This window comes from Perissodus microlepis, chromosome 8, assembly GCF_051167445.1.
Source record: "Perissodus microlepis isolate ML-2025 ecotype Zambia chromosome 8, ASM5116744v1, whole genome shotgun sequence".
NCBI classification, from domain to species: domain Eukaryota; kingdom Metazoa; phylum Chordata; class Actinopteri; order Cichliformes; family Cichlidae; genus Perissodus; species Perissodus microlepis.
In genome coordinates this window covers 28,032,374-28,044,414 of record NC_140468.1, presented here as the reverse complement: position 1 = coordinate 28,044,414, position 12,041 = coordinate 28,032,374, and the positions used below count along the sequence as shown (strand labels likewise).

The 12,041-nt window shown below is 41.0% G+C and overlaps 1 protein-coding gene across 7 annotated transcripts in view; it reads left to right on the top strand.

Moving 5' to 3' along the window:
- ryr2a (ryanodine receptor 2a (cardiac)) overlaps positions 1-12,041 on the top strand; it is a 263,162-nt gene that overhangs the window by 55,881 nt on the left and 195,240 nt on the right. For all 7 annotated transcript variants that reach the window (XM_084938488.1, XM_084938482.1, XM_084938484.1 and 4 more), the window contains exons 2-3: positions 2,032-2,151; positions 2,637-2,741. In XM_084938488.1, coding sequence (XP_084794614.1) covers positions 2,032-2,151; positions 2,637-2,741 — 225 coding nt within the window. The remainder of the gene's footprint in view (positions 1-2,031; positions 2,152-2,636; positions 2,742-12,041) is intronic.

Genomic DNA, 12,041 nt, shown 5'->3' with positions numbered 1-12,041 from the left:
TAGAGACGCCGTTAGGCTTTCTTAGTTATGGAGCTGGTGTTGAGGGACCAGGAGAGGTTCTCTGCCGGGTGAACACCAAGGAATTTGGTGCTCTTGACGACCTTCACAGAGGCTCCATTGATGTGAAATGGACAGTGATCTCTCTGTGCTCTCCTGAAGTTAACAGTCATTTCTTTTGTTTTGTCCACATTCAGACACAGGTTGTTGACTGTTTCCTGTTGTTGACTATATGTGACGAGATGGGAGCTGAACATCAAGCTGTGCTGTTTTACAGTGAAGCAAGGTGGCCGTCATGAGGAAAAGTCTTGTCCCGAGTTTTTGAGCTCAGAGAGCAGATGAGAATATTTTTGGAGCAGGAGCACAAGTCTGAAGTGGCCGAAAAATGTAGTGATGAGAACTTTCTGGTGAAACTGGGCTACCTGAGTGGCATATTTGGAAAGCTAAACGAACTAAATCTACGGCTTCAAGGGAAAGATAAACACCTCCCTCAGGTCACAGGCAAGATCAGCTCTTTCACCCGAAAGCTGAAAGAGCTATGCGATCATATGCAATGATCGCATAGTTCCCTGAAAACAGTTCCCAGTATGACTGGGTGAAAGATCCTTTCAATGCACAAGCTCCAACTGGTTTCAGCTATGCAGAGGAGGACCAGTTCATTGACATGCCATCTGACTCCACTAAAAAACAATGTTAATAAAAGTATTCTTTGTTTTAAGTTGATCTATATTTCTTTTTAGTTTTCTTTAATGTTAATCCTTATTAACTTTCTTTAATGTTAATCCTTATTAACATTAAATAATAACCCAAATTGTTATTATAAGTACATCTCTGCAAAACGTTGTATCCTTATACAACGTTTTGCAGAGATGTACTTATAATAACAATTTGGGTAGACCGAAGCAGATATGACTCCTTCTTCAGTCTGATGACTCCCTTCACCTCCAGTGTCCACCATTTGGTTACAACATTGACCTCTAGGTCTTACTGTCCCACAGAGCATTGAAGTCTCCCAGTAGGACAACAGAGTCTCCAGGTGAAGCACCCTTGAACCCCCTGCTCAGGGACTCCAGTGGACTCTAGCCCACTGGGAAAATGCCAACGTACAGGCAGCAGGCCGAGGGGATACCAAGATACCCACTCCAGCCTGCCGCCTCTCATCAAGGGCAACTCCTGACTGGGACAGAGTCCAGCCCCTCTCGAGGAGACTGCTTCCAGAGCCCAAGCTGTGCATTTAGCTTAACCCGATTTTATCTAGCCGGTACCTCTCAACTTCACACTCTAGCTCAGGTTCCCCATCAGCAAGGTGACATTCCATGTCCCAGTCATCAGCCTTGGTGGCCAAGGATTGGTCTGCCAGAGTCTCCACCCTTGGCCGCCGCCTAAAACACGCTGTGCCTGACCTCTACAGCTCCATTAAATCAATGATTTTAGCGTGTTAGGGAAGAAAAATGGTGGATTGGTGCAAATTGCATCCAGAACAGAAATTATACTGGGAATGCAATTTAGGTTGAACAAACATCTACACAGACAGCATGCTTAAACAGACAGACCAGACCCTGAACTTCAGTAGATAAGCTGATGAGCAGTCAGGGTTGCAGGGTTGTCTCCATTTCTACCTGTACATGTTTCTACAGTAAAATCACTGTGGCAGTTGCTTTAAATTCTCTTTGGGCTGGTTTCCATATTTGCTTATTGTTGTTGCTTTGTGTTAATAGGTAAACACTAAAAGAAAGATCACATGTTTGCCCTTATTAGGACAGGGATTTTCTGTTGGTGTGTGGGAAACTGTAGCCTATAGTTTACATTGTTAAATGTAACTATGTGACAGTGCGTTTTATCGTTTAGTGTAACAAATAAATTTCTCTGGCAAGTAATAAAGTAGCATACTACATTACTTTTAAGGAAGGTAATGAATAATATGTTTTACTTTTTTTGATTAATGACCCCAACGATGCACAGCACAGCCCTGCTCCCTGGTGCCTTTGTTTTAAGCTCTCTGTCTTGACCCACTGTTTTTCTTTCTATGTTTAGGATGATGAAGTGGTCTTGCAATGCTCAGCTACAATCCACAAGGAGCAACAAAAACTTTGTCTTGCTGCTGAAGGCTTTGGGAACAGACTCTGCTTCCTCGAGTCCATTTCAAACTCCAAGGTACAGTATTGACATAAGTAATAATCCTTTATTTCACAAGAATAGCCAGATCACCATCAAATGAGTGGGGAAAAATGATTTCACTGAAGAAAAAAATCCAGAACGTGTTGGCTGTAGCATGTAATTATGTGTCATGTTCATCAAACCCTGATCATCAGATCACAAACCAAAATGCTTTTGGAGAAGTTGCCTAATTAATTAAATGAGTGTCACAGCTTCCACAATAGCATTACAGAAACAGAAAACTACTCTATACCTCATAGCTTTCATAGCTCCATTCATGCTATATTTTATAGGATTCACGTGTTTACTAAGAATTGTATGTGCACAAAGTCAGAGCTGTACTCATCATAGATTTAATAAAGTCTCCTGTGCCACACAGGATAAACCGTGGCTCTTTTGGTGGTATAAAGGTGGCCTACACAATAGTGGACAGGAGGTTTTAATTTAGATGTAAATTTATAGCTGTTTTCTTGTTGTTTCAGAATGTACCTCCAGATCTGTCAATCTGCACTTTTGTGCTGGAGCAGTCGCTGTCTGTACGAGCCCTGCAGGAGATGCTGGCCAACACCCAAGAGAAGGCGGATGGGGTGAGTGTGGGCATGCATACACACATCAGAGAAGAGAGTATTAATAAATATACTGTAGGTGTTGTTCACATTAGGGTGAGATCTTCTAGGGCAGACCTAGGGTAAGGTCATCTCCCAGCAAGAAGGTTCCTGGTTTGAACCCCAGCTGGGTCCTTTCTGTGTGGAGTTTTCAGGTTTTCCATGTGTCTGGGTGGGTCCTCTCCAAGTACTCCCTAAGCTGTGTAGGCAGACACAGGGGTGGACTACACAATATTAGGGAGTTTCCTATCACAGTTCAAAGACATTCATGTTAGGTTTGTTGGTGATTTCAAATTTGCTCATGGATGTAAGGAAGACAAAGTGTTTAAATTGTATAGACTAAAGCAGCCGTCCCCAACCACCAGTCCCTGAGTCGTTTGGTATCGTGTTGTAGTTGTGTGTCTTATTTTGAAAGAAATATTTACGCGTTAGTGTAGTGACCAGAGAGCATTAAGGGGCAGAGAGGAGGATGTTACTCTCAATGTAGTTGGCGCATTTCAAAAGGACAGTGCTAATAAAGTAACACAATTACACAGTGAATTTGCGTTTATTATTATATTTACAAAATACCACAGTTTTTGTCTCGGTGGTATCATTTTATTTTGTTGTATTTATAAGCGACACCTTAAAGGCCGCTCTGTGAAAATATTGTCTGACGTTAATCTGGTCTGTGGCGCAAAAAAGGTTTGGGACCACTGATCTAAAGCACTGAATTAATGTATGTTTCAATGTGACTTGTCTAGCTTTACATGGTAAGAAAGACCAGAAAAGCATTATGTAAATTATGTAAATGTTCATTCCATTCCATCCATGCCTGATAAAACACAAAGAAGAACATGACACACACACAAGAAAGAGAGTCTGCTTATTCCACTTTTTTTAATGGGGGTTGTTCAAAGTGGTGAAAATGAAGCTGCTGATAAGATTTGACAGAAAAAATTGGCTTATTTCATAGACTTTGTCAGGTTATAAGGGTTTTTGACCCAAGGTTTTGTTTGTTATTATGGGTTTGTTTTGTTCATTTAGCCTATTGTTTGTTGGGCTGTTACTTGTACAGACTTCTGTTTGAGTTATTATTATAGTAGTTTGTGGCTTTGTAACATTTAGAAATTATGAAATCTGTACATGTTTAGTTAAACTACTGTGAAGACATCTACGTAATATATTTAACAAATTGTGTTAAAGTGTCTAAAGTGTTTATTTATTTATTGTCATGCCTGTTCCCGCAGTTTCCCATAAATTTTGCTTGGCTTGTTCCCTGCATTCAGGTTGAGGAGTCATATGATGATGATGAAGCTTTGATTCCACAATCCCAAGAAACGATGTAGAAAATTATCAGTTGATAATAATCTGCCGATTGCCTAGTTGAAAAAACACATATTCTGTGGGGGCTGGGAGCGCGCTTTGTTAGTCGCTCATTACGCCCAGGTTAAAGACTAATAACAGTTAATTCTCCCCTACCTGTAGCGCGTGGAGTTTTTGCGCCTATATCTAAATAAATAAATACTGCAGGTTGGACACTTATTTGTGGGACATGTACCAGTTGTTGGATTTGGAGTGTTCCTTTCACGGCGCAAAATTTTTGAACCAGAGCACTAAAATCAGTCGCAAAGGTGATATACTAAGATTAATGGCAAACAGCAAGCAGGACTTTCTGCTTTTACGTTTATTTGGAAAGCATACATGGCAGGAATTGCCCGTTTTAAGCACGGTGCCAGAGTTTCGTGGCTGTTGTAGCGTTTTCCTGACCTTGTTAATCACCCAAAATATTTAGAACAAAGCATCACATAAGAAATACTCACACACATATATATTGTTGTGCATTTGGAGCACATTTTGCACTTTATATAAGAACATTAGCAGTGCAATGAAATATTTGTTTTATGCTTTCATGTTCACAAACACAGGTCAGCAATAATCATAGAATTATTACCTTTTGTCTGGCTTGCTCAGTGTGCACAACTTGTATTTTATTTGCTGCAAGCATTTACCTATATCAGTGTTTTATAGAACGGTTCAACGTTATGCTTCTCTCATAATTATAGACTAGCTTAACAAATTTACAAGGTATAAATATATTGTTTAGCAAGCTTGTAAATGAATGCGCCACTACACAGCTCCTTGCCCTCTGGTGGATACACAAGACATTACCAACGGTTTTCCTAAATGCCGCATAGGGGCGTTACTACTCATGGTTGCATGGCCCTGTCAGGTATAAGGCAGCCGTTTTAAGTATCTGTATCTGTATTTCCTGGATTTGTTTTTTGCCTGTGGACAATTTTTGCGTCACCTCGCTTTTTGCTAACTTTCGCCTGCCTTCCTTAGTCCACATTTGGATCTTTCTTCGCTGTCCATCACTAAACATTAACACATTTCAAGTTCTATAAGATAGGTGTGGGTTTAAAAAATGTAGTTTGAATAATGCGATATCGATTCATTAAATTTTGAATCGATTTTTAAATATGAATGTTAGTGCTGTCAGTGTTAACGCGCTAACTCGCTAACGGAGATTTGCCGCGTTAATGCAGTTATGGCATTAACATCATTTTAACGAGATTAACGCTGACAGAACTAATAAATGTATTTTGCCAGAAATGCCAGGATCTCAGGTTAACCCTCTGGGTCCAGGGTATAATTGGCCGTTTTTGACTACTTTTGATTTTACCTCTATATTTCACCTTTAAAATATGTTTTTCTTGCCTTGTTTGGTACCATTATTTTCAGCACAACCTCAAATATCTGAAATTTGAGTTATTTTTTCATTTTAGTATACTATATTAGCACAGTTGATCTAAATTAAGACAAAAAATTCAAAATCCGAGTAGAAAAAAGTTATATTTCTTACTGTAAAACCCACAAACATGTTTAACGAATCATTTTCATAACTTGAAATGCAAATAGAAATTGTATATTTCTAAAAATTATGCACAAGTTTTGCAAACAACAAAGTTATATGGTACTATTTACCTAAAAATGCAGCCAAGGCCTCAGGCGTTTTTTATATAACCATTTAAATCTATTTACAGAACAATCAGCTGTGCTGCATCAAATAAGAAGGCACACAAATTATTTGTGCAGGTCCAAAAAATGTAGTTTGTGTTCAGTATAAGACAGAGGAGAACACCAAAGGCCTAAACCCTGCAGGTCTGACAGCAGGAGGTGCATCAGTCCAGTTTTCCATGTGGGAACAGCGTTTACACTGGAATCTGCCTTTGACAGCTTTTTTTGGAGAAAATGTGAAATTCAGCAGTCTAACTGACACACAATACAAAACAATAACTACACAACACACTAACTACAGCCTCCAAACACGCTAAACGTCACTAATGTCTCACATATGAAAACTCGCTCTCTCTCTTTCTTTCGCTCGCCCGCTTTCACTCCTAAAAACTTCCCCTTCTCCCTAAACAACCAAGTGCCACATGTTGCCTTATCATTTTTTTGATTGGCTGACATGGTAAACTCTAACACCAATAAGGAAGGGGTGTTTTTTCTTTTACTTTTTTCACTCCCAAGCGGAGAGTGTTTGCTAGCGCTGTCTGTAGAAAACGCCGTTTTTACCGTTCTTACCGCTGTAAACGCCACTGTTTTGTTCAGAAAAAAACATCGCGTGTAATTTTTATCATAACTCTGGTTTTACGTGGCCCATCGATACAATTCAAAAACTGGTATGTAGTCTGAAGTCCGCACTTTCGACCCAAGTTGAAATGGAGACTCTGAATCGCTGCATTTTGTAGCTGTGTCGTCTTAAATTGGTCATGTGATTTTGACGCGCCGGCGCGTCCGGCGACCCCAGAGGGTTAAATCTCACGAAACTATTTGAACAACCACCAAAGAGTTAAAACAGCAAATGAGAGCAGGTAAATGGTTCTGCAAAAAGATGTAAAATTAAAGCGTGGAGCTCCCCTGTTCACCCGACGGCACATACACGGACATTCTGGATGGTGAAAGCTGACATCTCACAGATTCTGAAGCTGCAGGTTTCTTCACTCTCAAAGAAGATCAAAGCTACGCTTCAAATTTGATAAGCACTGTCATGCATTCCCTCTTACCTTTGCTTTTACTTCCTGCAGAACTCTCTCCCAGTGTACTCAGAGACCTGTTTATGATAAAAAATGTATATTTTCTGCATTATTCTCTTGCTTAGTATGCTTTGGTGCTTATTACGCACCAGTCTATCTGTTGTGTGCAGTGTTGTTGGCTGCTGCTCTTTTTTTTTCAAAGATAACCTCTGACAAGAAAGCCTCATTTCTGCTGTTCAATACCTGTTCAAGAAATTTAAAGTTTTACAGATGATGCAAAACTGCAAAACGCTTAGCCGTGTCTCTAATAAACCTCTGTTACTTTGCTCTGCTTCACTTCAGCAGCATCAGGCAATGTTCATATATTGATTCATGGTCTTCTTCAGTTTTCAGTTTTTTAACTACTGCAGAATATTTTAAAGCGGCTAGGTGCTATAAAAAGCCAGGCTAAGAAAATCTCCTTGATGTTTTTCTGTGTTTTATCCTCAGTTACTTTGACACAAAGGCATCTGCTGTGATGCTCACATCGCTGTCTCACAAGTGTCAGCTTTGTCTTTACACATAGATATAAAAATATGGATATGTACTGATAAATCAGAATCAGAGTCAGAATACTTTTTTAATCCCTAAGGAAATTATGTGGGTTACAGTTGCTCCAGGACAGTAACAGTAACAGACTAAACTATTTAAACAATCCAAAATGTTACAGATTTTACAAATTTAGGAAATAGCACTAATATATACAAATCACTCAATTATAAATAAATATCAAGAATATTGACAAGAATATTACAGAGGCAGAATATATATGATTGACATTTGACTCTAACCTGTGAACTTTGTCATATGCTATTTTACTGCAGAGCATGTGCAAAAGGGTGTAACTATTGCAGTGTTTACAGTGTGTTAGATGGAGGAGTTGTACAGGGAGATGGCCACAGGCAGGAATGACTTCCTGTGTCGTTCAGTGGTGCTTTTTGGTAATCTCAGTCTCTCGCTGAACGTCCAGTCCAGTTTATTGTCTATGCATACTCCAAGGTATTTATAGCCCTTCACAATGTCCACGTTGACTCCTTAGATTGAAACAGGGGTCAAGAGTTTCCTGGTCTTCCTTGGTCTTTGCCACGTTGAGCTGCAAATGATTCTGCTCACACCACATGTCAAAGGAGTCGACCACAGCCTGACTCATTACCCCTGATGATGCATCCAACCACTGCAGAGTCATCAGAAAACTGAAGATGGAGGTCTCTGTGCTGTGGCTGAAGTCTGTGGTGTAGAGGGTGAAGAGGAAGGGGGAGAGGACAGTCCCTTGTGTTGCTGATCACCTTGTCAGACACACATTTGGGAAGACACACATATATTGGTCGTCCTGTCAGATAATCAACAATCCAGGACACCAGAGAAGCACCCACCTGCATCGCTGTTAGCTTATCACCCAGGAGGGTGGGCCTGATGGTGCTGAATGCACTGGAAAAGTAAAAAAAACCCATGAACCTCACAAGTTCACATCTCACCAACTGGACGAGATGGGCGTAGACACACTTGAGCAGGTAGATGATGGTCCGAGCTCTGAGGTGGGGCCGGTAAGCAAACTGAAGGGGATCCTGATGTGGTCTGACTGTGGGTCGGAGCTGGTCCAGGACGAGTCTTTCCAGGGTCTTCATGATGTGGGAGGTCAGTGCCACAGGCCTGTAATCCTGGGGGCCACTGGGACGTGGCGTCTTTGGTACAGGGACGAGGCATGATGTCTTCCACAGCACTGGGACTCTCTGCAGACTCAGACTCAACCAGAACAGTTTATGAAAGACTCCACAAAGCTGGGGGCCACAGGCCTTGAGGACACGCGGACTCACTCCATCTGGTCCCGCAGACCTACCTGAGTGGAGCCGCCTCATTTGCCTCTGAACCTGGTCGTGAATAAAAGTGATAGTTTCCACTAAAGCTTTCTCCTGTTATTGTCCTTAGCCTCTCTGATCTTGTCCTTCAGTAACACCTGGACCCTTCTCACCTTCTCTTTTTGCCCCCTCTGAAAGCCCTCTTTTTGTCATTGAGGAGGGCTTTGATGTCCTTAGTCATCCACAGCTTGTTATTTGGGTAACAATTAGCTGGGACAATGAAGCCTGTGCAGAAGTTTATGTGGTCAGTGATACACTCAGTGAGCCCATTGATGTTCTCACAGTGAGGTCGGCAGAGGGAGGAACGTAAACAGCCACCAAGATTACATGAGTAATGGGCAAATAATATGGCCTGAGTCTAACAGCGCACAGTTCAACGTCCGGGCAACAAACCAGTTCTTAGATTGTTATGCGGGCAGGGTTACACCACCGGTTGTTAACAAGAATGGCAAACCCCGCTCCTTCCTCCTCTACTTACTGCTCACAGTGCTGTCCCAGCAGCCCCGAACACTTTGGAAGACTTCCGCGGATGTGTTGTCGTCGGGAACATCCTGGCGCATCTGTGATTCAGTGAAACGCATCAAGCTACACTCCCGGTATTCCCTCTGACTCCGTGCTAGCGCTGTTAGCGCGTCCATCTTGTTTACTAGCAACCGAACGTTCCCCATTATAATAGACAGCAGACATGGTTTGTACCTCCTTCTCTCTTCGAGCCTCTGCTGTCTCACCGTCTCCTTCCTTCTCCTCTTCTGTCCTCCACGTCTGCATCCTCGCTGTGTTTTCCTCCAGATTTCATTTGGTACATCTGTGGGTCTGCCAGCCAGCATCAGGGTGATCAGCTGATCTCTGGAGTAAACAGCCTGTGTAGTGTATAGGACAAATTTTAGGAGATTGAGGCAGACGCAGAAACATAACAGGGACATTTTTTAAGACAGAGCACCTTGAGAAACGACTGGTGTCCCTGCTTGCACTTATCTGCTGCAATGAGTTGAACCTTTTATTGCCAAACTTGAAAACTATTTATGTGTCCATGTATGATATGAATTCCAGCTGTAGAACTACAGAAAATCAGTCTGTGGTTTTGAACTTTGCATCTGTGAAAATTGTGATTGACTTTCCCAGAATCAACAAGAACGAAAGTGCAAGATCAGCCAGATTGAATATTCAGTTCCCCATATGGCAGTGGCTATTAAACTGGAGATCTGGCTTCCAGTGAAGACAGGAGAACCAGAGAAAAAATGCAGTACAAATAAGTTATAGTTCACTAATGCTGTCCCATTGTCCTTTATTTCACTGTTGTTATAAAATGTCTTGTTGCATGCGCAATCATCCAGGTAAGGAAATCCCCCAAACGTGATGCTGTTCATGTGGATGTGGCGTTTTTAGTGGTAGAAACATCACTTCACTCATTCAAGTGAATTCTTCAGTCTAAGCAGGTTTTCCCAGCCAAACAGCACATTTGCATAATGAGTGAAACTAGCACCACTGAGTGCACAATGGAATGTCAGGTCAGTTCCTTGAACATTAATCTGTAAATTGCCATGACCACTGATCAATGGCCAATAGTCGTTATGACTGCAGAGTCTTGGCCTGATGAGGTGGCTCGTCTGTGTTGTGCCATCTGCTTTGCCAGAGGTTCTTTGGTTCTTTGGATGTATAAATCCTGGCAATCCTCCTGGCTCTTAACAGCGTACACTATGTTACTCTGTTTGTGTCGGGGGACCCGATCCTTGGGGTTTAAAAGTCACAGAGACGCGGTGTTTATAGAAAATGTGTTTCAACTGTTCCAATACTCCTGACACACACAAGGGATCACTAAGGGTGATCACTGATCACCACCTCCCTGTGAATGGTACTCATGGCCATTGATCAATGGTCATTGATCAGTGATCAACTGATCAGTGGTTGTTGGTCAATTGTCACAACAATCTGAATATTAATAATGAAGGAACTGACCTCCCAGCTCATTGTTCCTTCCGTGGTGCTAGTTTCAGTCATTATGCAAATGTAATGTTTATAATGTTGGGGAAACCTGCAGTCAGCTGAGACTGAAGAAGTCGCCTGGATGATGAGTGATAAAATGTTATAAAATGTCAATAAAATTGTGAAACAGAGTGCATAATGTTTTTTTTAGCTTCTAATAAGAGCAATTGCAGAAAAAGTTTGAGACTACAAATAGGTACATGTTTATACAGGTACATTTATTTTAAACACTAAAGCTATCAGAAGCTTTACACACACAAAAAACTTACACAGGATGATTGGTTAAGCAGTGGAGCTTTGCTAAATAATGATTCCAAACAGCTTCAGCAAAGTGACACTTCAGATAGCTAATTTCAGTGTTCCCTTTCAGCCAGACTTATAATACATTTGCAGAATGAGTCATGTAAAACTTGTACTGTAATGCTGAAGAGAGCTGCATGCCTTTTCCCCTGATATATGCTTTTTGTGCAACTCTATTTTTACCTAAATGTCTACAACAAAGGTAGTTAGCATGACTAATTCTTGAAAATTATGACTCAAACTTTTATTAAATATCTGCTTTATTCATGTGAACAGTTTTGTGGTGATTCAAATTTGGTAATTAGTCTGATTAGTCTGAGTCTGATAAACTGTGGTAGTCTGGCAACTTGGTACACAGTGCAGATGTAGTGGTATTAGTAGTATATGTTTCACACTCAGTAGGTATCAAGGTGAGAACCATGAAAAACAGACACAAACAAACACATGCACTTACAAATATAAATCTAGGCATATACTGACACATTAAGGCAACCAACCTGAACTGATTTCTGACACATCATGCATACAACACTGTAAAATTACAATCTAGCATCAGTGTAAAGTATACTAATCTATATTTACTGCTGTTTGATTACAGCTAATAGTTACACTGTCACCCATTTTAGACACGGTAAATGTAACATCATTGGCGCTTTGTCATCAGGTTAAAATGAAGGTACTCTGTCAAGTTAGGTTGCACTGACAGAACAAGCCACAGCATTTGTGCGACACAGTCAAATTACACCATGTGAGATTTAACAGTAGTCCAGGTGCTTTATAATGCATGGTGTCACTTACCATGGCAACTATAGTTTCATAATTCCTTTAATAATCAGAGAAGCCAACAAAATGTATTCATCGTAATACTAGCATTTATGCTATGAACCTGTGCCTGGTGACCTCTCTGAAGTTCTCAGTATCACTTGCTGTTAGGTCTTCATCATTACTGTCTCAATGTTGTGGATAATGGTGTAAATTAAGTCTGACTTTGAAGAAGACCATAGGTTGATCCTCCTGCTCTTGAAGCAGCAGACATATAATAAACTCAGAAGACTTCTAGAAACAGCCCGAGGCAACAAACT